The 27,394-nt window shown below is 40.6% G+C and overlaps 1 protein-coding gene and 1 long non-coding RNA gene across 3 annotated transcripts; one reads left to right on the top strand and one right to left on the bottom strand.

The window, feature by feature from the left end:
• Nucleotides 1-420: 420 nt before the first annotated feature.
• LOC117820287 lies at nucleotides 421-8,951 on the top strand. Its single transcript, XR_004632730.1, has 3 exons — nucleotides 421-523; nucleotides 6,047-6,166; nucleotides 7,863-8,951. It is a non-coding gene; the product is annotated as an uncharacterized LOC117820287 (long non-coding RNA).
• inka2 (inka box actin regulator 2) lies at nucleotides 7,948-24,390 on the bottom strand. 2 transcript variants are annotated; one of them, XM_034693867.1, is made up of 2 exons: nucleotides 23,987-24,390; nucleotides 7,948-11,190 (listed from the first exon to the last, which is right to left on the bottom strand). In XM_034693867.1, the coding sequence occupies exons 1-2, from the start codon at nucleotides 24,056-24,058 to the stop codon at nucleotides 9,964-9,966; spliced, it is 1,299 nt and encodes a 432-aa protein (XP_034549758.1). In that variant the 5' UTR covers nucleotides 24,059-24,390; the 3' UTR covers nucleotides 7,948-9,963. The 2 variants fall into 2 exon arrangements, with proteins under 2 accessions (XP_034549758.1, XP_034549831.1); XM_034693940.1 differs by lacking the exon at nucleotides 23,987-24,390 and adding an exon at nucleotides 16,175-16,256.
• Nucleotides 24,391-27,394: the final 3,004 nt, after the last annotated feature.

Here is a 27,394-nt window from a genome sequence, read left to right on the forward strand (position 1 = left end):
CTCCAAAAGAGTGCTCCGCTTGAGGTACTTCTGGGATGTTACACATGTTTGATACAAAGTGCATACTACTTTTGACTTGTCATCTGAGTTTGTCAAAGTTTGTCAAAGTGCAATGTGAAATGTGCCATTCAAAAGTGCATTGGAGTTGTTGTCATGACTTGCTTTTGCTTCCTCCTTGTTTGGTGTCCTATCTTTGGTATCTAGTCTATTGTTTTCTGTGCCATGTCTTGTGTTCTAGTATTCCTTGTGTGTGTTTCCTGTTTTATTTTGTAGTTCTGGTCCTGATTTAGTTTTACTTCCCTTCTGTGCTTCCCTCCTGCTTGATTACTCTAATTAGTTTCACCTGTGTCTTGGTCACACCTGTGTTGATTACCCTGTGTGTATTTAGTTTCTCTGTTTCCCCTCACCTTTTGTCAGTTCATTGAGTCTTACCTGAGTTTCTTCCACTGTGTTCACCCGTGTGTTTTTACTTGTGACTCTTGTGCTTTTTCTGTGTGGATTTTGTTGGACTTTAGACTTTAATGTAAGTAAGTTTTTGTTTATCTCTTGACTTTATTGAAGTCTGCATTTTGGGCCCTACAGCTTTGTTTTTTTTTAACATATCATGACAGTAGTTATTACGGTGGCAGCAGAAAGCATGAGAAAAAGTAGGAGCTAAGTGTAACTCCCCCCAGTCAAGACACTGACACAAGGCGTTCCTTTTCTTACAGGCATTTATTTCGCACAATCTGTGCCTTTGAGCATGCCGTGAGAACTGTAATAAAAATCATAATATCAGCTTGATAAAGCTTATACACAAATTACATAAACACATAACACACTACTTATCAAATAAAATCAATATACATAGAACTTTATGCTGTTTAACTTATAATCACATCAAAGAAAAGGATTCGGCCACCCAAACACACTTTAACACACACTTCATTGGCCCCATGAACTGTAAGGGAGTAAAAACGAATATCTGGCTTCCCAGGTCTTTCAATGTGCAGCAGCTTCCTCCTCTATGCATTAACCTTGCTGCATGGCAAGCATGAGGTGCATCTTGCTAAGCCCCGCCCCCTTGCTCAATTTCTGGAAGCTTTCACTTTCTATTGGGAACAAATTCTTATAAACTTATATTAAACAGCTAAATATTTTAACCTTAAATTATTCTTACCTTTAACGTTAATTATTATATGAATTGAATGAATTAAATCTAGAAACTTAAATCACTGGCAGCTACACTAAGGCAGCATAACTATTGTGTGCTGCAAGTGACAAAATAGCTCATGATTATTAAAAAAAGTTTCAAACCTTAATCTAATTAAGAAAGCGTTAACTCTGAAAGCTAAAACAGAAACAAATGTAAGTGTACATATCAGTCATAGCTTATACATAGTTAAGGACTTATGTGTTTTTATATCTACTGTCATCTTTCACATGATACCTGTGTTTTCATCAACTCTCCTGAATCCAAAGCCTATTTTTTATATTTAACTTTCATACTTAATTATTTTTTCCACCTCTTAATTGTTATCAATTAGGTTTAGGGTGGTAGCTGCACTTAACATGATACCCAGGTCTCCATCCAACAAATAAAATGTTGAGTGAAAGGGCATTGCTTCTTCACATAAAGTATTGTATTAATTATTACAATAAATTCAGACTTTTTTGATGTGTTTTTGCCCTGCAGTATTTATATGACTTGATCATAGGACAGGCTTCTAGATTAGGGTCTTAGTCTGAATAATCAGGAGAAACAGCTGATCAATCACTTAATGAGTAATATATAGCAGAATTCCTCAGCAGGTTAAGAGGACTTACTATTGAATCTTTGTTTCAATCTTATGCAAAGTTTTTTGAATAAGCAAAGTCTGACTGGACTTGAAGCAGTTTGTGGCACTTACTCACGTTGTTCACTCCTGTTTAGATCCTTATTTCTCCTGCACTTACTCTGAGATAATCATTGCTTTGGACAAACGAGTCTACTAAATTAAACTGTAAATCGTAAATTGCATCCTTAAAACATAAACGGCAAGATTAGCAAGACCGTCATTTATTAAATGCAAAGAAGAATGGTGAACAAGGCATGATGGATTGTAGCTACAATATTGTGTACCAAGCATTTTCACTTTTCATAACCTGACAGTTATGCCATCAGATTGCTCATTTTGACTGACCAACAGTCCGAAGTGCAGATATTCAATCTACACTGACAGACAACAGAAGATGGTAAAAGAAACATTTCACAAGCTGGTATCTGTAACTGTTATTGTATATTAATGTATAACTTGCATGATCAGTAAGTTGAATCTCTGTCAAGTTAATTCACTGTTTATAGACTAGAGAAAAAAAACGACACCAACTGTTTCCGCTCTGGAGTAAATCCTGACTGCAGACTCAGCACCAGGATCAAACCATCACTGTGTCTGATTCCAACCCCCCACGAAGATCACACAGCAGGAGTCAGAGAGCAGACGGCACCCTGAAACAACAGGAACAACAGCACCTACAGCTCTTCTGCTCGTCTGCTGGAGGAGCTGCAGAAACGTCAGACTACATTTGAACAAATACAAGTAAAATTCCTCAGATTCACAAAACACTGGCAGGCAGAGAGAAGATCAAAGCGTGGAAACATTCTTGTGTGTTAGGTTCACCTGTTGGAGCACCCAAAGACATCAATCACAGCTTCAGAGGAGGGTGGTCCGCAGGGAGCTTCACATTGCAGGCTGAACAATAAAAAGTCGCTGCTGCTCTGTCAGGTTAATATATTCAGCATTGAGGGGATTCATCTTCAAACTTCAGCTTCAGAGGTGTATGCAGAAAAAGCAATCCGTATGGAGAGCAAAAGCAGGTGGAACACAGTCTGCCATGATGACATACTGTTTCCTTACTAAATGTTTAATTGTCATTACCCACAGTACCAGAATTATTAGTTGGTTAATGTAAGTCTGAAATGCTGGTCATATGTTGTTTCTAAGTTGTAGCGCAGCCACCTGTCTCTAGTTGGGGCTGTAGCTCGAATTAAGGGCTACTGCCATAAAGCTATAATGCTGTACTATCCATATGTAAGCAAGCACAGATGGCAGATGGCATGAGCAGCACTATTTGGCAGTATTTTGATTTAGAAAAATGGAGATACATTGTATTTAGACTGTGTCTTGTTAAACTGGCGTATAACACTCAACCAGAGCAATGCTTACCAGCATAGGCATGTGGAAGTTATCCTGCAAGGACAACCATTGGCTGGGGATGCTAGCCCTGCCACTGTTAGGAACACTTGGCAAATCAATTTGACATAGTTTACCCACAGACCCTTTGTTTAGCTGTGGATGTTAAATTGACTGTTTCCTCACATAACTCTAGTTGGTTAGTCTAAGGAAATAGTCGCCTGGATCATCTCTATTGTAAACAGATATGTACATGCAACATGCAGATAACAATTAGGTCAAGTGTTTGACTGATTCCCCCTTATAGTGTACATGCGGCATTTGTCATTTGCAGTGCTTTGGGGCTTTGGGCAGTGAATGTAAACAGCATTGAATGTAAACAGCAGTGAATGTAAAGATAAAATATATCTGGGCTAAAAGTTATTATTTCTGGAGCCAGAGTTGTTAATAGTTTGACAAGCATCTTTAAACTGGGGGAATAGATTTGGTGTTAAAGGACTAGGTCCATGGCTAATGTCTATAGCTAGATAGCTGCATATAAAAAAGCTCATCAGGCTCCAGCTGTTGGTGACCTAATTACTGTTTCATGTGCCTTTAACACCTCAACTAGTGAAGAAAGCGTACTGAGGACTTTCAAATTCACTGAAGGTTCTTTTCAGCATATTTATTGTGGTATCTTTAGTTGTAAATCCTCTTTAAATTACAAATTATCTATTTAGTTTGTCTAATGCAAATACTTCACTGCTAAGCTTAAATTCCTACATGCATTTTACAACTCCACATGCAAAGAAGAAATATGAGCATATGCTAATGCAGTGAACCTTGTCTAAAATGTTATTAGTGGATTTTTTTGTGTAAAGCCTTTCACCTCACACAGCCCTGGTAAATAATGTTTAATGCAACATCGTTTGATGTCAGTGAATTTCCACTTTGCATGCATTAGTACAAGTGGAGAGTGTGAGACTTATCTTGTACGATAAGCATTGCACTGTAAAGCAGCCAGATGTTAAATCCCAAATAATTCGCCCTAGATTTAACTCTTGCATTTATCTCTCTGCCAAATCTGGCTCTGCTTTGTGGCTTTAAGATGTAGTCTCTAATTTCAAAAAAGTGGTGGTGTTTAAGTGCTACTACAAATGACCTATGGTTTTGCTAGCTTTAGCATGTGTGAGAGTGTCTCGTGTTTCTTGTGGGAACCCCTCGCAGAAAGCTGCACTGAGCGACGATTCTGGACTTTTAGATGCTGACGATTATAAAAAGTGAAACGTGAGCGCATTCCTGAGGGCCGAGGTGGTGCGGAGTGGCTCCACAGCTGAGGGCTTATTGCAAGATGAGCGTTAGCAGGAAATTAGCCTACAGTAGGATCCAGAGGTGTCACTGAAACATACATGCACACACAGAAAGACACACACTACATTTATCTTTTCAGCTCACCCATTAATGATAATCCATTTTTTATATGGCCATAACATGCATCCTCTCATTATGCTCATGCAATGAATCACATTTGACTGCTGAATCGAAACATGACCCGCTCTTTGTGTGCGAGCTTCAACGCTGCAGACTCTCTTGGGCTGTAAAGTTGTGCAACTCTGCAGCACCCGTGCATTGTGTGCCCCAGATTTGGGGACGGGAGTAGAGTTGTGAGGGTTATGAGAGAGCGACAGCTGACTAGCAGGGACCAGAGTGGAGGGGAGGAGGGGGGATTGAGGCAGAGGGGGAGGAAGTGGTGGTGGGACAGTCAGCGTCCACTGTTGTGGTCTCGGGGGAAACTGAGCCAGAAGAGACGGGAGTACAGTTGCAGCTGTTGTTGCACGCACACACATACACGCACACACACACAGATTATTCTTAGCCCCTCTAAATGAACCCGCTGTCGTTTTTAATCTGGAATGCTCACTGACCCGTTGGCTCAGTGTTATGTAAAGTTTTAATGTGTTCCTGTGAGATGGCGTTTAAACTGAGAGAATATTGATCAAAGCACATTTGGCAGCTCTTTAATTATAAATCACTGTTAGGAAAATATTACGTCGAACCTATTTAGGTTACAAAATGTGACGCATTAACAAAAGTTTTTTTCTTTTTATTCTTAAACTTGGGCTGGAGCCAACAAACATGTCCAGTGTATCATTCTGTGATATTTTTCTGAAAACAATGGATGATTTATGTGCAAAATAATCAAAAACAAAAGTCCTGAAAGCCAAGAACCCTGAAGGGTGTCTTCTTACTTCTTGTTTTGTCCAAAATTCAAAGTCAGGGTAAAAAAATGTACGATTGTTGTATGATGTTCCCATTGCAACATTTCCTTCAGATGCTGCAAACTGTAATAAGGAAGCTGTTTGTTGAATGTTTGGTCAGCCAGCTTAATTCAAGCATTCCATTTATTTTTGTACCTGTTTGGCTGAGTGTGTCTCAGATGACTTTACACAGGACAGCAAATCCTTTTTGTTTCTGACAAACAATTACAGGATAAAATGATGTCATGCATTATGATATAACACACAACACAAAAATATACAACATTCTCGGTCTGCAGCAAAGGTATATTTGGATTTTTGAATACTCTGCTGAGCTTTTTTGGAAGTCTACGATGATGTATCCAGAAAACTTTTGTCAAACTAACAGCCCAAACCCAAAGAAATTATGTTTACAATGGTATGAAACAATACATGTCTGTCACATTTGATATAGCAAAACATAACTCAACTGATCTATTAATTATTACTGAAACCCTTTGCACACATACATCTATACATCGTATTTACTTTGTAGCACCTTTTAAAAAGAGACATTTCCAGTCGTTTTCTGGATATTATCTGGACGTATTTATCTTGATAATTTGGGAAAGCAAAACTATTTTTCCAACTTTAACGGATTACCTTCTCTTATCTTAGGATAACAAAGATTTTTTCTGGTGAGAGCAGGACCATTTCATGGAGATCTAGAAAACAACAGGCTGGTCAGTGAATGGCTGGACCACAACATGCCGTGCTGCTGCTGCCCACACCAGTGAGGTTGGTTTAGACTATTTCGTCATTTGTTTGGTGCTTTTGCAACTCTGAGGGTATGACTTATGATCATCTGACAACAAGTCAACATCTTGAGGGAACAACTGCAACAACTCATCACTTTTTTTCTCCTTATCGTAGTATAAAAAAGCTACTGCATTTTGTTTGACTGATCATTTTGTATATTAAGGCTAGATAGGTTTTTTTTGCAGCAGATCTTATAGGAGCTCTGACCAGACGGGTGCAGCAGGTATAACTTACTCCTCATGGTCAGAGTGCTTGGGGACAGAGAGTGGAGCTGATTGATGTGGTTGGATGAGTATCTCATAAAAAGCATCTCAGGGACTGAGTGTCATGAGGAGCCTGTGCTGAACTGTGCAGGGCTTCAGTTTGTGTTTCTTTGTTTATTTATTGAAGACACTGATGGAGTTGTTGTCCAGATTTATAATCAATTTTGTGCAGAGCTGATGCAGAGGCAGAGAGTGACCTGTTACTGATGCAGCAGCACTTAACTGCGGTGAGGCAGCAGAGTGGAGCGGAAACAAATCTCTCTGAGTGCTTAAGCTGAGAGCAGACGCTGGCTGCTAAAGTCTGATACTTTCCTTTACATCTTGGAAACATCATAGTTTTCTACATTGGATTGTAAATATAAGAGTCATTTTGTTTAATGTAAAATTAGCCTCATAAATGAAAGTAGTACTGCATACAGGCATTACCGTATTGACTGGAATATAGGACGCCCCTGATTGTACCCCTTTTACTCCACTCATTCTTAGAAAAAGACTTTGTGGAGACCAAATACTTTCTTTTATAAAGAAAACAATCTCAAATGGCAACATGATGAAATTCACACATTTAAACCAAATAAAATATGGGGTCATCGGTCTTAAGGAAGCACTTATGTTATCAGCATTATAACGCTATAATTAGTAAAATAACCTGCAGTTTATCGGATGGATGGCGGTTCAGCGAATGTGCATATCTTCCATCCATTTTTCAGGAACAAACTCGCAAGCTGATTTTAAACAATGTTTCCAGGCGTGCTATTTTGGGCATTGCACTCTGTGACCCCATATTTCTTGGCTGTTGGACAGTTTATTAATGTCTCTGTTGCATTGACCAGTTTTCTTAAAATCATTCATAAATCTGCCTCAGTTTTTGACTAACTCGTCCTACTACTGAGCAACATGTCTCTTCTTTCATCCCCCTGGCTCTGAAACGGTGAGTGACTTGCCTGGAGGGTACTCTTGCTTTTCAGATAAGTGGTGCCATCTGTTGTAACGAATATTGACATTTAATTACTAAACACCAAGTTTAAGACAATCCCACTTTTGTCAGATGTATTTCAAGGAAAAAATAACCTAAAATCTTACATTTGGGTCAGTACGGGAATAGTCTCACCCTTGTAGAGTCAGATAAGAGGGTAAATCTAACACTTTTATCTAATATCAAGCTACACCCGGGAACCAGTTAGCTTAGCATATGCTTAGTATGGCTGTTTTCAGGAATTCTGCACCCTAAATACCCTTTTAATGTCACCTGTTTATTCAGCAAACATGGCCAAAACTGTCCTGCCATTAATCCTGTCCTGCCATTAATCCTACCGTCTTATAGGTCTTGATGTAGAACTTTCAGGAAGGTGATTCAACTTTAAGGTCTTTTTTTTTTACTGTATAGTGAATTTTGCGTATTATGCTTGCAGGACACTCTCAGCTGTTCCACACACCAACAACATAGAAGATTCACCTTTGACAAACGGGACTGCAGTGACGACACAAAGAAAAATGTTTCTCTGAAAACAGATTTAATTTACAAAGATTCAGTGACAGTGTTACAGCTCACATGACTCAAAATCACTACTGAAGGTTCGCAGAACCCTGATGAAAAATATCAACAACAGCGCTGAAAATAACACTTAGACAACTGTAAATAGGAAGAAACAAATGTTACATTTACTTACACATATTGTGTGATATGACATCTCAGACTGTGCATCACAGCACAACCATCTCTGTAAAAACTGTGTGTCTGTGTCTGTGTGTGTGTGTTGGACCCTTTGAATGTGTGGTATGTATTGACCTGAATACTGAGACAACACCATATGGATCGACTGGCCAAGACACTCAAAAGACCTAAGGCCTAATCCCTGCTGGCTGAGTTGATTGGTCTGGGATCCCTTTGAAAACTGAATGAAATCAACAGTTTCTTAATAACAATGAAAAGTCTGTGTGTTAGATTGTCTTTGCATATCAGTGGTCCTCTTTAAACTCAAAGTGTTTGGACTCAGAGCTGGCAGTTTTGTTTGTAATCCTGAGGGAATTATTATATTTACGTGAACTTTTGAAGAAAGCTGTAGTTTTGTGTCAAACTATCCTGATGCTGCTTGAAATGAAAACACTGAAGTTGTACGTTATGAAACGAGAGAAAAGACACTAAGTGAGACGCTGACTCATCAGTTTGTGGTTTATATTAAGTGAAGCATCTTCATCATGTCATGGCAAAAACTGCAATAGTACTGTGACATTTTCATCTGTGAAGAATAATGAAACCATGCAATGGGAGATTATAGTAAATGTTTGTTATTGCTGCTGTTACGTTCATGACAAATATGTACAATGATCTGTACATGAAACTTGATCCTGTCTGTTTGAAATTACCTCCACTAGCCTGCCTCTTCACTGCCACAGCTCTGTAATGTATTCACCTGGTGTCTATATACAGTATGTAACGCCATCATCATAATCCACAGAGCTGTGGGATTAAACCAGACATTTTTGCATCTTTTTCAAAATCGGTGGCGACCGAGCTTTACATAACGACTGTGTACCAGATGGCAGTCAGTCAGTCACCATTGGCTGTGCCATCTATACCCCCTCCTCTTTCTGCGAAACAAGCCAGGAGGACTGACAGTTGACTCAACATGTGCCATGGTTGCATGGCAGAGAAGAAAAATGAGTATTTCTAGCAGGACAGCAAGCAAAATGAGGGATAAATCTCAAACTTTAATGTGCAATCTCTGAACTCGTCATGCACTGTATTGCTGCTAAGATAAGATGAGGCAAATCTTTGAACTCTTAAAAACCCAGTTAAATGTGGAGCTATCTCATAATTTACTCCTGTTACACCTTCATACCCTGAGAAAGGTGAATGAGACTGATGGATTTAGTTGAACCTGAGTTTCCAAGACGTCTAAGCCTGTTGGAAACAAAAGGGGGAAACTTATCGCTGTGTTCAGTGGCAGTGCGTTCAGTAACAGCTGTTTGTAGGATCACTTATAACCTCATGCAATCCAACAGTTGGTGTTCCCATTCATAGATGCAAAGAAGTGATAAACACAAGTGTGCGTACGTCCTGCAGCCTGGGAGTGAAAAAGTCTGGGGTTGTTTTCTTAAAGATCTGGTGGTGGTAGTGACATTCTGAAAAACATTTCAAAGTACCGTCTTAGAGACATCCAGAGAACCAGTCACACATGCACACACACATAGGAAGTATTTTGAATACAAAACTTGCAGCATAGGTCCTCAAAATGAAACGCTTCAGTCTCAAACACTCTTCAGCATGCACTCACACTACCAGACACACACAGCAAACGAGGTTCAGGTTTTAGGATTGTCTGACAAAATGATGCCCTGATAACTTTGTCGGGGTGTGAAGTTCATTGGTTCTTTTTTTGGAAGATAACTGAGTCTGAGCCTCTCATACAGTTCAGTCATTCATTCGTACTCCCCTCCAGCACAGCCAAAATCCCCTTGCACCTGTCACTCACTCAGCCTGGCATCACTGGCAGTCTGTTGGACCCGCTGTCAGACCCACACAGCTGTGTTGTAATCAAACAAGGGCTGCATTTTCTCCAGACCAGTCTCTGGCTGTCTCCGGTCTAAATAAATCCCAGCAAACGGCTGTTGGTGGACTTGGGGGAAGTTGTGTTGGTGGTGGTTCCTCTCTGCCTCAGCTAGATGTGGACACATCTTGCCTTTGCTTTGCTGTCCGTTTGCCCAGAACGGCAAGTAGAAGCTGCCTTTTGAACTCTTTGGAACAAGTTTCTTCGGCCTCTTGACAAGATCGCCCTCAGACATCTCAGGAGCCATCCAGCCGGGCCTCTCCTTCAGCAGCTTGTCCCTGTCAGGCCGGACGCTGCGCAGGAACTTCTTGAAGATATTTGTTGTTAAGGAGAACTTCCTGCAGATCTCCTGTGAGCGACTGTTTCGAAGAGGGTGAGCTGGCGTGTCCGGTCTCTCTGCCCCTCCGTCCATTGTCCTATCATCTCCCTTTTTCCTCTTCTCCTCCGACACGTCTTCCCTCTCCACCTCAGGCAAGTCAAGCCAGTTGCCCACAAGGTCTGCGAAGACGTTGTCGCCCAGCACCAAGGGCTGACGGTTGCGACTGCCGCTCATCAGTGAAGATGTCCAGTCGCTCCCGTCATCTGTGCTTTCTTGGGAGTAGTCGCTGTCAAATGAAGGGCCCTCTCTGGAGAGGCTGTACAGGATCCCAGGAAGGTCCACTGCCTGAGCCCGACAGGTCACCTTTGGCTGAGAGAAGAGCTCTGGTGGAGGGTTCCCCACTGTTGGTCCATAAAAATCCACCTGTGGGGCCATATACCCAGACCATCTTTTAGGTATAGACTCAAGGTTGTTGTCACTTCTTTCACTTGTCTCGCTCCCACTCTCAAAACTGGATGCAGAGGACGACGAGGTGCCCATGCTGCTTCTGTTTCGTGACATATTCCTGTCATCTATACTGAATGTGTTTCTGCTCTCCACTGATGGTCGTGGACTCTGCATTGGACTCGGGCTGGGCACCTCTGGCATGGTTTGGCCAAAGCAGGACCCGTGATCCTTGCCTGAGTTTAGAACTGCTGGAGCTGATGCTTCAGGAGGAGCTGGATGTGGGATTCCTCTGTTGATGGGTCGACCGGAAATGTCAAGGTTCTCTAGCGCCGTTTGAACTTGAAGGAGCTTGAGTTCCTGAAGGGCTCCCATCATCGAATTCATCTGAGCATGGAGGCCATCGCCAGCTTCTTTCATAGACACCTGTGAGGAGACAGAGACAAAAAAATGGTTATGATGGATCCATCAAAGACTTATTTCCTCACTGTCCACTTTTTGGATCATCAATACTCTTTATAAAGACACAAATCAAATCAAACCTCCTCTACTGGTATCTAAAGCATTACCTACAAGTATTTTAGAGTAAAAATCCCACTAACAGTCCAGCTCTTTGTCAGTTACACTCCTCTCTTGTGTGCTTCAAGCTGCTTTCTAGCACCTAGTTTAATTATGGGTCATGTGACCCAGTTTTGGATGACAGGCCAGGGTCCCATATGGCCAGCGTACAAGACAGGATCCAACAAATGACAGCTGTAAAACAGACAAGCTCTCCTATTTTATCTCAGTCTTTTACTCTCTCTTTCAGTTTTTCTTTACCCTCCATGCAGCCGTAATCTTCCTCATCGCGCACTTTGTCTCCACTCTCACTTCTCTCTGTGCGGCAGTAATCACACACCCGGCTTTTATCTCCCTCTGTCTCCTCCTCTCTCATCTTTTTAAGAGCCTGTGTCATGTGATCTGGACTCACGTCTTCTCCTGAAGCCAGACAGAGAGCCCAGGGGTGGTATCGTGACCTGTGTCTTAACTTGTAGGCCTGATTAATTTCACACCTTGACCCAGACTTTGAATCATTCACCGTATTTAACAACAGGTTAAGGCTCGTCTGAGCGCACGCTCACGTTGGTAAAGGGAAACTCTGATCGATGAGTCAACCTCCCTCCCTTGAATAAACGTCTGTGGGAAGACAAGATAAAGCATGCAAGGAATTTTGAAAAACGTGCCAGTGTGAGCAGCCCAGTTGGCATGAAACTCTGAAAGCACACCTCCAGTACACTGATCAACAAGTAGAATATAAAACAGGCCTCTATGTTGACAACAGTCGGGTATCTTCAGCAAAATATCCCAGTAAAAGTGATGAAAGAATTTAACAGCACTTGCAGCTCATTCTATAAAAACCTTAGAAATCATAACCTGCACCTTACCTTCTATAAACTTCCACAAAGCAGGAGGTTCAGATATCACAGCCTGTCTCTCTAGTGTTGTTACTCTGCACCTCCACCAGCCTGTCACTGTCTCTCACCTTTCAAACGGTTCAGTCTGACAGCCCCTATATGTATATCTCCCAATGGGGGTGCACCGCTGGGTGTGAAAGCCAATCAGCGCTTCCCGTCTAGACTAGAACCCCCAAACAACAGAGGGGAGGAGGGTGGGGTAACTCAGGCGGAAACGGACTGACAATGAGAGGAGCCGGGGGGGTGGGAGCGAGTGAGAGGGGTGAAGAGAGTCAGCCGGATGATCAGGGGACAGATCCCTCGCCATATGTTAAGATGTCCAAGAGAAAACTGTTGATGGATTTAATTATAGATGACACCATCAGTACACATGAGGGTGGCTATAGATGGGAGGAGGAGGGGGTGTAGTTAGAGGTGTATTACACCAGGCTGTGATACTTAATCTTGAGGGAGCAGTGATTGTGTTGTGGGAAAAGTAGCTGTGCAAGGCAACTGGCAGCATCATAAACAAAACAACCTCTAAGCACCGTGAGAGGCAGAACTGTTGCAGAATGTGTGTTTCCTGAGAAAGCACACAAATGTTGTATTAACAATTCATCTATCCTTCAATTACATTTAAAGATGGATCAAAGAGAAAACAGGCACATGTAGAAATCTATTTAACGTTGAGTTAAATTTAGGATTCATTTGAAAGTTTTCGTTTTCGTGTATAGAGCTCTGCATGGTCAGGCTCCTGAATACATTGCTGACCTGCTCCACCCCTACCTTACCAGTAGGTCACTCAGGTCTTCTGACCAGGGCTTGCTGGTTGTCCCTCGAGCTCGTTTAAGAACAAAAGGTGACCGTGCTTTTGAAGTTGTGGCACCGACATTGTGGAACGCTCTTCCTGTTAATGTTCGTTCAGCTTTATCTGTTGTCGCCTTTAAAAAACTTGTGAAGACACATTTATTTAAACAGGCCTTCGACTCACTGTGTTCAGACTAATGTTCTATTTATGCTATGGTCTGTTTCTTTTAATGTGTTGGATATTTTCCTGTGAAGCACTTTGTGATTTTATTCTGTGAAAGGTGCTATACTAAATAAAATGTACTTACTTACTTACTTACTTACCTACAAAAACCAGCAAAACCATCAGTGACAACATAGACAATTTTGCCAATTGTCATTTTTAATGCTCAAAACTGCTGCAAGGGGGTAGGTGTCAGACCGAATGATTGAAGCAGCTTTTCTTTACATGTTCAACTGCAAATATTTACAGAGTAACAGATTTTACCTTTAAAAGAACCCTTTAAGCACCTCCATGAGGTTTACAGTTCAATAAAACATCTCACCAATATTGTATGAACTGCTGTGTTGAATATCTTAAACAGACATTCATGGTACCAAGAGGATACTTTTTCTGGGGTATCAGGTCAAACTTTTATTTAATCTAATATGTGGGTTTGTATCCAACTAATTGAAGCCTCAGATGTACTTTCAGTGCTAATTAGCAAATGTTAGCATGCCAACACAATGACCTGGAATGCTAAATACAGGGGGGGAAATGATACCTGCTTAAAGTCAGAATGCTAACCTGGGCAACACAGTAAATTGCAAATTTAACAATATTGCGAAATGAGCATTTTTAATAAGCACATCGCATAAATTGTTATCAAATGTACTTAAATTAGAAGATTACTTAATATAAACAATCAATGTTTTCTTGCTCAGCATTTACAATCAACCTGTTGGATGGAGGCCTGGGTATGAATGGCCATGCTTTATACCACTGTGATGCAGAAAAATGAATTGTTAGTCAGCTGTTAGCTAACCTCAGATTAATTGGTGACAATCTAATGATGAAAGAAATTTTTGGAAGTACTATCTTGGATTCGAGAGAAACACGTGCTGTCTGAAACATGAATAAGAGCAGTTAGCAGGGCTGAGCTATTTTGGCTTACATGTACTCTTGCACAATTGTCGCTCAATGCCAACATTTGTATGAAATCATTCTTATGATAACAGGGCTTAAACTTGTATTTGATATGTGTGCTATGTGTGCCTGTTTCTTATTTCATGAGTAGGTTGCAAAACTGAATTGCCCTTCTGGGATGAATCCAGTTGTTTGAATCTTTAATCGAAATTACATTTTATAATACTTTGAGTAAATTGTGGAATCTCTGTGATGTCTGCAAATGCTGTCTCTAATTCTATCGGAGACAAAAGTTCGATATTTTAATTTGAGAAGTTGGTACTAGACAATGGATTAATCATTGTATAGAGGTTGTTTATTCATTTTCTGTTTACTGGCCAGTCAATTAAGGAATATACTGAATAAGCACAGTCCATTTCACATGGTCTGTATCTTGACACTTTTCCAATACTCTGCGCCATTAACATTTAACCTCTGAGCTACACTTTGCTCGTCTCTAACATATGGCTAGGTAGGTGTAGGAGGGAGTGAATATCCCCTAAGATCAGATAATAAGTCTATCAATGCACATGCTGGGAACAAAAGCCTCTGAGCCTCCCGTTGGCACGCTAAATTAGTCAGTGAAGGTTCGAGTAATTAGCACAATCAGGTTGTCTCTTGACTTTTGTGCCTTCCACATATGGCTGGCTTCATTAGCCATAAGTCCCGTGTCCCGGCAGCGGCTGGGAAAGAGCGCATAATTACGGTTTACTCTCCTCTACATCAAAGGTCAACAAGTCTGAAGACAAGATGACGTGTAGATTCTGGTATTGTTACGTCTTCAGAGGCAGACATGTGGCTTTAGAAAGTTTATGCAGGGATCAGCTGAGGGATTACCACACGCCGCTGAAACCTGGACCACTCACAGACATTAAATCTGTTTTCTGAAATATTATATCCAAAGCAGACTATTCTCAGGCAGTCTGAAAGGGCCACACCTGTTTGCACATGCTAACCAAAAACATCTTAATTCAACACTCACATGCAACTTTTCCATTATCCCCAAAATATACAGGCTTTCCCACAGCTTATTTGAAACACACTGTGTTGTTTGCTGGTGTTTCTATTCTAGGGATACATAAATAATTCATATTGTGCCCTCAGGAACAAACAGAGGAACAGAAGTAAACTCAACCCCATTATTCCACCTTTACCATGCCAACTAACTCCAGGCGCTACACCATTGCCATTTTAAGCTGAACTTTGTGGCCCAAATATGTCAGCCTTTTCAGCTTTCATTCAGGATGCTGAAAGTGACTTCACAGTCATAACCTGCAGCATTTGCAGCTTCAAACATAGAGATTATTCATCCTAAGATGTCTTACTTTAACAATGTGTGAATCAGCTACAGGCCCATTAGGGCAAAGACATATAGGATACTGTCCTTAACCAACCTACCCAAGTACCTTGAGGTCTTACCCCTAAAATAAAAAGAAGATGAAGAAAAAGATCTGTCTAATCTTATTTAATAAAAGAACTGAGATGAAATTGGGGCTGCAGGGAATTGCCGTACTGCCCAGAAACACTGGCATCATTAACCCAGTCTTGTGAAGTTTAGTTAAATCTTCTTTTTGATTTAAAGCCCCCCAAGACTATTTCATCCATTTAATCCATCAGGCGTGCATTTCTATAAAAAGATCACTTTAAAGAAGCAAGCCAAGTGAAAATCTGCTGAATGAATGAAAGAAAGACAAACAGGGACTGTCCAGATTCTCCCCCTTTCATCCCCCTCTCCTCTTCTTCGTCTTCTTCTTCTGTGGCTGCAGAAATGCCAGCCAACCAGACATAATTGCCAATTAAAGACTGAATGCTTCAAAGTTTAAGAACAATGGCTGGCTCTCTTGAATTAATGTTGAATAGAGGCTTATTAAAAAGTGCCAGGCAATTGATTGGTGATTCTCACATCGAAATCCATCCACAGCTACGAAACATTAAGAAACCATTCAATATGCATGCTAGTGAATGAAATACCACCAAGTGTAAATAAATCAGAGTGCCTCCCTACCTTCATGGCAGCAGTGATATTACCTCCTTCAGTTATGGAGGGAAAATAAATCACAGTGCAAACACACTGCTGCGCACACACATGTCCAGACATGCCTCGCATGAATGAAGTCAGTGTCTTATTTACAGCATATGCTTGCGCTTGCATGTTGTCTCCACTGACATACATTCAATTCATTATTAGGTGAGAACGAAACACATACATAGAAACCGAAAACAAACCAATGGGCTCTTCTGGCTCTGAAATACGGCCTTTTCACTGTTGTTGTTTATTCGTTATTGGCTGCATGCAGAGGAAACAGTGAGGCCAAGGTTATCAGACCCAAAAGGTCTTCCTGTTTAGAAGGAGCGGGCCAGCAGCAGTTTGTGTACTCCACCCTCCCTTCACCTCCACCCCTAATTAAAAATGAATGGTGGGCTGTGTGGGTCAAGGACAGGAATAGGGGCTCTGTCAGGGGGGATACAGAGGGGGTCTCTGTGAGTGAACTGCTGGACACGCCACAGAGCTCTATGGTCAGCCCCGAGGTCAAAACCAAGAGGGCAATAAAGCTCACTGAAATAAATAAATGACTGTGCACACTGCAATGAATGCTTCTTTGACCAACAAGGTTATATAGTGACATGTTTGGTACCAGTGCCTTCAGGGTCACGTTCAGTGGAGGAAGAAGTGTGAAAAATGTCCAACAAAAGAGTGTTGGACTCAAATGCCTCTTCTGTGATGTCATGACAAATTCCTTGTTGACTACAGACATCCACAATTTTCCACTTGTCACCGTCATCGTGTTTGTAAGTTATTATTTGTGTCATAGTGGGAAACCTCACGTAAGGTAGGGATTTAAAAGCCTGGGTTTTCCAATTTACAAATATTCTCTCAGCCACTGCACTGCCAGTAAAAAGCTTGGCAGATATTTTTGTTTCAGTTCCAAGCAGCAACCTTCAGTGATGAAAAATTAAAGCAGGTGCAGAAGTAGTACTTGAGGCTAACTCTAAAGGCCAAGGAAACCTTTCTAGAGCCCATATTCAAATACCCACATTTACAGAAGAATTCAACATGTTGACAGCCTGGTAAGAAAGCATAGATTTGCCCTCTTGGGGACACATTTTTAAATAACTCATCTGTTTTTATTATATTAAGGCTAAGAAATATGTATAATTAGGATAATTTAAAAGGCAGGTGGCCGTGTACATCTCCCGCCAGCGAGCATTTCCAAACTGGTGACCACAATCTTTAGGCCTCATAACGCCTCTTCTGAAACCAATGAATGATGTCACTGAGACTATGTCCATGTTTAATACAGTCTATGATTTATTCCCAAGGGTTTGTAGATATTTTTCTTGCAGATTTTTGCCTTCATGCCAGTACCATTCCAAAATTTCTGGTTATGTCGTGCAAATGTCTACATCAAATTTAAAAAGTCTCTTACTAGCTGGCTCATTGTATGACCACATAGTTTTAGACTGGGATAATAGGGGCTGGATATGCCCAATAGAGCTTCACTGATACTGTAGTATATTTAATTTTAGTGATATATGTTGTGACATGAAATAAAACGTGATAAAAAGATATACCACCTGAATGCATTTAAGTGTGTATTTTGTGTACAAACATGACCTACATAATATGAGAAAAAAACTCTGTTCAATATTGCTGTAACTATAAGAATTGTGGTGAAACAGTAACAGTAGGGAGTGCATTTTTGCCGTTACTCATAGTTTTTAAGTCTGATTGCAACATGTCACTTCTGAATCCAAAATACATCTAAAGGCAGATTAATTACCACGTAATTGACACCAGTTAACCCGAGGACAGCTAGCTAGCTAGAGCTTCATCTGAATGCACCAAAACAGTTTAAAAGTACTGACTTTATAATCAAACCTCCATCCAACAGTTAGAATGGTAGCTTTCTGAGGGCGAAAGCTTAGTTTTTTTCATCTAAATACAGTTTTTCAATATATTGCGATTCATTTTGACTTTTGCAGTGTATTCATTGGCAACGCTAATATTTTCCTAATGACACAACTGTAATTTATCATGCAGCCCTACTTCCCATAATCCCATAATTTATATCCTAAATCTTAACTCATCCCTTATTGTAAGTTAGCAAAGAGATTTATTAATTAAGTATGTTTTAAAAGCACCCTTATAAACCTACCAGGGTTAAAGTGCAATGTTTAACAAGCATGGCCTACATATGACCCAGTATTAAGGGGTTAAGAAGTCCCGAGTCATTTCAGTCACAGTGATTTGTAACAGTATTTGGAGAACTGACAAACAATGTGACATCCTGCCAGAAGGGGCTTCCCATCACAGAATGATTATGTAGGTCATTTTAAAAAAGCAAGATGTGTTTTGTCATTAATTTTGGAGGACTCTTTGAATAATGGAACGCCCTTACTGAGAACACCTCGCATTGGTTCTACTTTCTGCTCAAAAAATAGTTCCTGTGAAAGAGTTTTGTGGGTTAGCCCGAGCAACAGGAACCCTGTTTCTGGAAAGAGGGGATGCTCATGCATCTTTTAAAACACTTCAATGCTGCCAGTTCCACAAAAGACATCATATTTACCTCAGTTTTATTCTCAGATCTCAGAGGCAGATAGCTCAAAATGCTCTCCAAAGAAAATACAAACTACAAGAGCATGTAAGTGGGACTGGAGAACTGGGGGAACTGTTTGCTTCTTTGACCCAATGTCCATCAAAGTCCATGACAGCCCTTTCAGAGATGGGAGTTAGTTTAATGGCTTGTTTCCTGTAAAGCTGCTAAGAGGGCACAGAATGATGAGGATCCATGTCATCATCTTTGGCAGATGATGATTTGGAGCCAATCTGCTGTCTCCCTGACTAAAAAAAAAATCTTCACTGGAAGCAATCACCGTCAGCTAGATGCTTGATAGCGCTGCTGTTGACGTCAGCACTTTATGTGTGTGGGCAGTGAGAGTGCATGTCCAATTCTTCAGCCCACAGTGGTGACATCAAGTCAGGCGATAATTTAGCAGAGACTCAAGATCCCTCCCCACTCTAAGTCTCTTATCAAATGCTGTGTGGATGTGGAGGAGCATTTCCTGATGAAAATGGATGTGTCAGTATAGTAAGCGTTCATGATAAATGGCTTGGTTGAGCAGCGTTAAGAGCATTTGGCCACTCATTTAGTTCAGTGATTTATTAAAAATAAATGGGCCTCTATGTGCTTCAATGCATGTCATCTCAACTTGCTTATATATAGCTGTCAAGTGTGGAATAAGGAGTGTTTTGAAATTGGTAATGTTCACTCTATGCAGGAGCTGGGCTCTAAATAAAATGGGAGTTAGTGGACTCTCAAATACTTTAAAGCTGCTATCATTAGTATGTTCATTGAAACATTGGATCAAATGACCATAGCGTGAAAGGGGGTTCCTCATAACTGACAAACCTGAAGAAAGTTATCACTGTTAACTCTAGTTTTCTTTAGCTTTACTAGGTATTTTGGCTACTTTCAGCTCCTTGTTTTTGTTTTACAGCCCACAGTGCTACTGTTTGGGTTTACTCAATTGTTTCCAGCTGTGGCAGTCAGCTGATTTTGGAAAAAGAAGTACCAAATGGCTAACGTAAGGTTTCAGCAAGTTGAGCAGTCAGCAGTTAAAAGGACAACATTTTCATATTGGACAAATTTCCATTTTCCATTTTTTTGTGTCTGGATGTGTAAAAGACAGCTGCATGGTCAAGCTTTCTGCACAACAGACTTGTATAGGGTTAAAATGTGTGACTGCTCTGTTTACACTTTGTTCCACTGCCCCCAGGTGCCAAGAAAAATCAATTATTTCTGCTCTAATGCATTACACAACACAACTTTCATTTTAGTAGCCGAACAATCCAAAAATTCAATAGCTTTTAGCCCGAGATAGCCATTTGAAGGCATTTAAGACACAGCAACAAGCAAAATATCGAACTAAACATCAGTGGTGGCAATACCCATGAGAAGTAATCAACATGTTTGCCAAACAGAGGCAAACAGAGGAGGGGTCTTAGATCAGCAGAGTCATGTGTGTGTGCTTGCAGCAGCTTTAGTTTAATCATGTGTCCCCATCAATGTCCCTTGAAACATAATCCTAACTGTCTTCAGCAATTATTGTAGATTATATAGCAAAGCAAGTAACTGTATGTACTGTATGTGCTCCCCCACAATGATAAACAGGTTTTATAAAGGTTAGTGGCTGCATCTCCAACACAATGATCATCCATGCAAAACCCCACAGCTGCCACCAAGAGCAGGGCCAAATTTAGCCGAGGGGAAGGAAGGGCCGGTTAGAGAATAGGAGCCGTGAGGGAGACACAAAACAAACGAGGCTTACAGTTGAACCATGGTACACTGCTTTGTGTTTTTCTGATCCCACACCCTAAAGGTAACAAAGAACACGCAACCAAAAAGGCACTTAAGCTTACTGTAGATTTGGCACTTGTGCAAACCCCCCCCCCCCTCAGATTTCATGATCTCACATTCTCCGGCTTTGGTGTTGAATTCCAAGATGACAGTCTTGTTTGAAATGTGCCTCAGGTGTGAAAGGGATAAAGGAGCATGGTGCATATAAAATAAGCCTCAATAGAGATGACATCAAAGGGTTTGACTTATGCTTTAGTGACTGAAACGCCAGTGTTAAGCAGGTGTGAGCCCAACATTTAGACACTGTGACTCAAAGGCACGTCACCTTTTGAAACTCAGACTTCAAGTAAGCAGTGAGGGCTTACATTTGTCTTTTTCATGACTTTGTCTGTCGTATGTTTTGTGAGTCATGCCAGAACTTCAAAACATGTCACTTCATCTATGGAGCCTTGCCAAGGAACAAATTGAAGTTTGTTTACAGCAACACAAGTGAAAAGTTCCTGACTTGAAGGAATGAAACCTATCTGCCATCTCAGGTTTGAGTTTTAGTGTCACTTGTGTGTTGGAAGCGGTCAGTAGTCAGGAGAAATAGCCCCAGACCTCGTTAGGTCAAGGGTCAACTGTTCAAGCGTGACCTGGCACTACCCCACACAGACTGACCCCCCCTGACTCCTGACACAGTGTTCACACTTTTGTATGACACTTGTCTGCTTTTAGAGTTCACAGAGCATTACGTTTCAGGGGTCTTCTGAGGCGCATTAAGTTCACAGTTGTAAATCACATAACTTGACTCTCTGCTTTTTGGCTCTGAATGTAATATTCCCATAATGCTACAGGCAAAACTAAACAATGCTGTAAATTTTGGTCTTGGGATGTCTTTTATACATCAGATATAATGCGGCATGATACAATCTTATATGATATGGCAATACGACGATACAGCGATGCAGGGATGCGGCGATGCAGCGATGCAGCGATGCGGCGATGCAGCGATGCAGTACGATATGAGATAATGCACTTAATTATGCCATTAGGAGGAGTTGTCTTAATACCGTGGAGACAGCTAAATGTATGCAGCACACAAGTCTACTAATAAAAACCAGTACAAACAAACAATAAATAACCTATATTACCACAGAGAAGCACATATAAGGGCAACCAAAAACAACATATATTGCACATTATTCATACTGCATGTTCGCAATAATTCATAACAATTTTTTGAGGTAGGCAAATATGAACGGTGAGATTGTGAGATGGGTGAGACTACCCTCTACCATTTCAGACAATCATTAGTGTCAAGCTTTTTCCAGACCTTTGAGACTGTGTTGTGCCAAGTGATGGCTGTCATCTTTGTACAAGAGTTTCAGGATAACAACACCAGCTGCTGAAATAAAGATTCAGGAAACTGACAAAACAGGTGAGACCTGTGCTGATTTTCAGTGATGGCAACCTTCAATCCCATGATTCTGGGATTGTAAACTCTGCCTACACGCCACTTCTGTACTTTGATAACATAACAGAGAAAAGTTATACCATGCTACCTTATCACATAAAAATGACATCAGCAGGACAGATATCTGAATAATAGAATCAAACTCACATATGTTGTTGGATCATAACACTGAACATCTGTTTTAATGATCGTTGTTACATTTCTGTGACATGGGTAATGTAGTGGATCTAATGAATCTGTAATTATGCTGCATTATTGTTATATAATAGTAACCTTGACTTAATTAATTAGTTGAAACTTGATATTGATTGTGATTTATTACACAACTGATGCAAATCTCAACAGACCGCAGTCTGACTTTGTAACAGAACAGATGGTTGGAAACCAATGGCATCTTGCTAAAGAAATAAAATGCTTGAATTTCTTCAATTGCCAAATGGTTATCTGCGATAGCACTCATTGGATCTGCAGTAAACGGTTTAAAACATGCTGGCACATTTGTTTTAGAACTACACCACAGTATTTACAGTGGAGCCACAAGTGATTTTGAAGAACGACTCCACGCGACATCACAGCTGTAAATCGGTTATTAGATGTTTGTGATCTCTGTTGCAGATGGAGCAGGTTTAACACTCTCGAGTGAGCATTGGATAAAAATCTGTCACAGTGCAAAGAAAAGTGACAACCTTGGCATTCAAGCCTCTTGTTTTCTGAACAACAGATTGCATCCCACATGGTCTCGTACAGGGGGAGACTGCCTCGGCTTTTTAACCGGCATCTGCTCCCTGTTTCTCTTGTTTGATCCCCTGCATGGCACAACACTTTTTCTATTATGTTACCAAACAGCGCCATGGCAGCTTTAACACAAAATATCCTCCTGGCATCCAAGTCTACTAACCCCCTGAAAATCTCAAGTGCCACTTCACAGACGTGTGGCTAGTTTTGAGAAGCCAATCGAGAAGTCACAGAGCAGATCACGGTACAGAACCATACAGGCCATGCAAGACTTTTCTTGTGGGCCAATGCCCTGATAGAAAGAAAAAATGTGACTGCTTTGAAGATGATTCCAAATGAAATCTGTGCCAGTTAAGGCTCCTTTGAAAATGGGTCCACAGTGTGCGAGTGCCAAATGATTCGAGTGTGAGGGTGCAGAGCTTTTGTTTTTACATTTCAAAGATGAGGGTAAGAGATAGCTCTCTGAAACTGCCACCATCAAACACATGTGTTTGTAGAAGGAGACAAGGGGTAAACACATTGATGAGGAGAGACAGATTAATTCAGGGTGTAATGATGTGATGAAACTCACTGTGGCTGCCAATTTCACCCCCTCCTCTGTGACAGCAAAACCCCACAGCAGGCTATAATATGGATGCAACTACTGGATATTACCTGATTGATAAATCTGATGTTTTATCTCCAGATAGATCTTTTATTTTTCAGAGCCTTGACTGTCTTGTTTTTGAGTGACCAGAGATCTCGAGTCAAAGATACTAATTTTAGATTAGCAAACATAGAAAAGCGGTGGACATGCACATGGAGCTGGAATCTACTGACTCTTAATCGGCCCTGGTCTATTGCAAACTCAGTTTCAATGTATTACCCTAGATCAGATGGTGTCAATCAAACTCTTTAACCATCCAACTACGTGCAGATCTCTTAAGGAAATGAAAAAGAACTGTCTTGAGCCCATTGAGCTTTACAACATCTGTCCCAGATGTGTGGACAGAGCGGATATGTACACATGCTTCTAGTGTGCACAGAGCTTTAAGCCTACACTCGTTAATGCGATTTTCAAAATACACATGCAGCCCCCTGCTGAAGCTGGATACTAGAATATAAGCGAGGTCTGCTGAGGCATTCAATATGCGAGGAGAGCCATACATCTGGCGTTATACTGAAGAATTTTCAACGAAATTAATGTAAATCCGTGAGCCTGTTTGCACATCTAAAATCTACATTTTTTTAATTGATAAGAAGTAGAAGTAGATAAAACAAAACATACCAGCTCTAGCTTCAGTCGCCTCAGACACGCATCCATGTTTTTGCACTCCGGTTTGGAGAGCTGTTGTTCCATTTTTTGAATCTCAGATGAGACGCTCCGCCGGTAGTCGCTCGTGCATGACTCTGAAAGCTCGTCTCGCGGGCAGTTAAATTAAAACATCGCTCTCGTGGAGAGCAGAGAAAACAATCAGCGTTTGGAGATGCGCAAATCCTGCTGAGGAATGCGCGCACGGCGCGTAGTGACGCAAATCCTTTGATTAAAATAAACAAGTCCTGATGACGAAAATGCGTTTACTCCAAGAAATGCTAATGAGCTCCTTCTTGTGTCTGCATCAGAAGACCACTCTGGGTGTAAGCGCTCCTCAGATACTGTCAGCCTGCTGTGTGTGCCTTTTTCCCCCTCTGCTGTTTCCCCAGTCAAGAGGGGCGCTTACGTTGTCCATCCAATTTCCTCCAATGAGTGAGCTTCTCAGGCAACCCAGGACAGACGAAACCTCATTCAAACTGGGATCAAACTGGGATTCACCCTTTATTACATACGAGTCCATTTGTCCTCAACAGCTTGTAATCATTTCTCAGAGATCTGAAGAGAGAAAGGAAAACATCTGGAAATATTTGAATCCATGCTTAAGGATCAGATGGGTTGTGCTCCAGAAAGAGCGTAAAGAATAAAAGTACATATCTCTATTTCATAATACTGACAGTCCAGTATGGATCCTGCTGCCACTAGTGGACCGAAGAAGGAAGTTTATTGAGGATGTGTCTAAAAGAAACCATATGTGTCATAAAGCAGCCATAGGGGCAGCTTCCTGACCACCTTTCGGGGAGGAAACACCTGAGCTACACACTTTTGTTGCTTAACTCGGATGTAATACTTGATAAGAGAAGGGAGGAAGAGGTGCAAATACCCAATCTCTCCTTCCACCACAATATTGATTTGACATTTCTGCACACATGTTGCACATGCAGAACACTCAACACATCTCCAATCTGAAGATGTGGTTAAACTTTGAGGGGACTGTTATTTGAATTTATTCTGTAGCTAAGAGGAATATGAAGGAGGAACATCAGGGGGAAACCGCTCAGATAAACCAAACCCGACAGTGTTTACATAGAGGAAAATGTAATCTTCAGTTCTCCATACATGCAAAGCCAAAAAGCCCAACACTCAAACCTGCTGTTTCTATAGCACAGCTGTGTATTATATATTTAGTACTGCTGCTTGCATTGACCCATATCATAAGATTTATAATGCAAAAAATACATGATGGGTGAGGTAGACTATGATGTACAGCCCATGGGTTAACAAATGCGTTAGATACATGATAAAACCAAGTCCAGGTCTGTTTTTTGCTGCCTGTCCTTCCCATTTCCTCAGACATGCCTCTGTCATCTGGAGGTTTTATCATCAGGCCTAAAGCTGGTGATGAGTCCCAGATGGACGGACAGACAGAAAATGAGTGAGAAAGAGGAGCAATGAGATGTTACTTGTATCTTCAAAGATCTTTTATTCTCTTATTTAAGATCCCAACACTTTGAATATTTAAGGAGTCCTCTCTTTGTTCAGACTGAAGGTTTATGAATGTTTCTGTTTGTTGAGTGTCAGCAGCTTTAAAACATTGTTATTGAATGATTGGTTATAATTATGATGACGTGATATCTTAAGGGATTCTTTGCACCTTTAAGATTTTATACACAAGTGCCACAAAGAATATTTACAGCTTGTCTTCCTTGCCAAGTGCATTAAGAATATTGAATGTTCATACCCATTCAATTATTTCAACATCTAGCCTGGCTTCTCTTTAATTTTAATGGCGTCCTACATTATGCTGTTTGATGACTCTGTGTTTGTGCCTCATTCACTCTTGTATTGTCAGTTGTCTATTGTTTTACACAAACAATTCAGTTATCATTACAATAATCTTGTATTTGCTTATGCTTATTTTCTTCTTAGTTGTTATTCACACACAAGAAGTAGAGTTTTTTATTTTAGTGAAATATCAGAAAAAATGCCATCACAAATCTTCAGACTGCTTGTTTTGTTAAAGCAACAATCTGAAACTCTGAGATGATCATTTTCTAAGGTAAGCAAGCCATCAGATTCTCATATTTAAGAGGCTAGGACCAAAAATAGACTTACAGTCTGCTTTAAATTAGTGACAAGTTAAGTGTCTATTAAAAAGTGACTGACTAAAGTGATCAATTGTTTCTGTTGTTTTGTGCAGATCTTGTGGAATATGGGTTGAGTGCAAAATATGTTCTTTCTGGTTTCCTCTGGTATGTGTTTCTTTGTTTGCATGTAGACTGTTGTTGGATGTTCAGTGTTCAGTGTTTTTATTTATTGGTACTATTGAGGAGACACTGTGGAGTACTTAAATCAAAGATACATTCCTACCAGAGGACGTATTGTATTGCGACATATCGTATCGGGACGAATCGTATCGTATCGTATTGTAATGTATCGCAATGTATCGCATCGTAAGTTGGATGGCACTCTAGGATAAGGTTTGCAGGTTATTTGTTCACAACTCAGAAAAAACCTGCAGAAATTAAACATATACTTTTTTTTTAGACATTGTTTGACTCATACACATAGAAATTTAACACAATCCACTGTAAACCCATTAAATTATTCAGATCTCATATTTCTCCATTAGTTAGAAATGTAGGCGATGACATGTGGATCTGTTAAGCATGCTTATTTCAAACAATTTCATCTCAAACGTGACCCCGACCTGCAGCTGCTACTCCTGCATGTGTCCACTTCCTCCCAGCTGTCAGCATGAATACACACTGGATCAGGAAATATCTCCTCATAGCGCTCTGTACTGAAACACATGCAGCACATGTAACAGCAGCAACTGTTATACTATACATCACTGCAGACAGGGCGAATCAACCTCTGGGTGTTATGACTTGTTTGGTACTTCCATGTTCTTGTGTTCACGACAAAAGGAATCAAACCACAAAGAAAAACAAAAGAGCATCATTGCATTGAAACCACCCTGTTTATTCTATTATAACTTGGGCTGTGTTTTTGTCTGAAGTATCATTCCAGTGCACGAGCCGCAATGTTTTTGTTGTAAACACAAACTGCTTAACATCTCTGCTGTCTTGGAGAAATAACAGAAAATCAAAACTATTGTGCTGAAATGACCTGCAAGTCTGCTTTTGGTTTGTTTCACTCCATTTCATCTTTATGAAGTTTGGTTAACAATGTTGTTTTTTGTTGTATTTGCTCTCTAAATAAAGAAAATATACTCTATTATAGATCTTCCCAGATGGTACAATTGGTTTGGAAAACTAAAGAATGATTGTACTTTGCCACGACGTGTAGGGCATTTGGATCCTGTTGCACCAATTTGCATCATGTAGCTGTGGTTTGTAATTCAAGCGAGTTCATGAGAGC

The sequence above is a fragment of the Notolabrus celidotus genome, chromosome 1 (genome assembly GCF_009762535.1).
Source record: "Notolabrus celidotus isolate fNotCel1 chromosome 1, fNotCel1.pri, whole genome shotgun sequence".
In the NCBI taxonomy this organism is placed as follows: domain Eukaryota; kingdom Metazoa; phylum Chordata; class Actinopteri; order Labriformes; family Labridae; genus Notolabrus; species Notolabrus celidotus.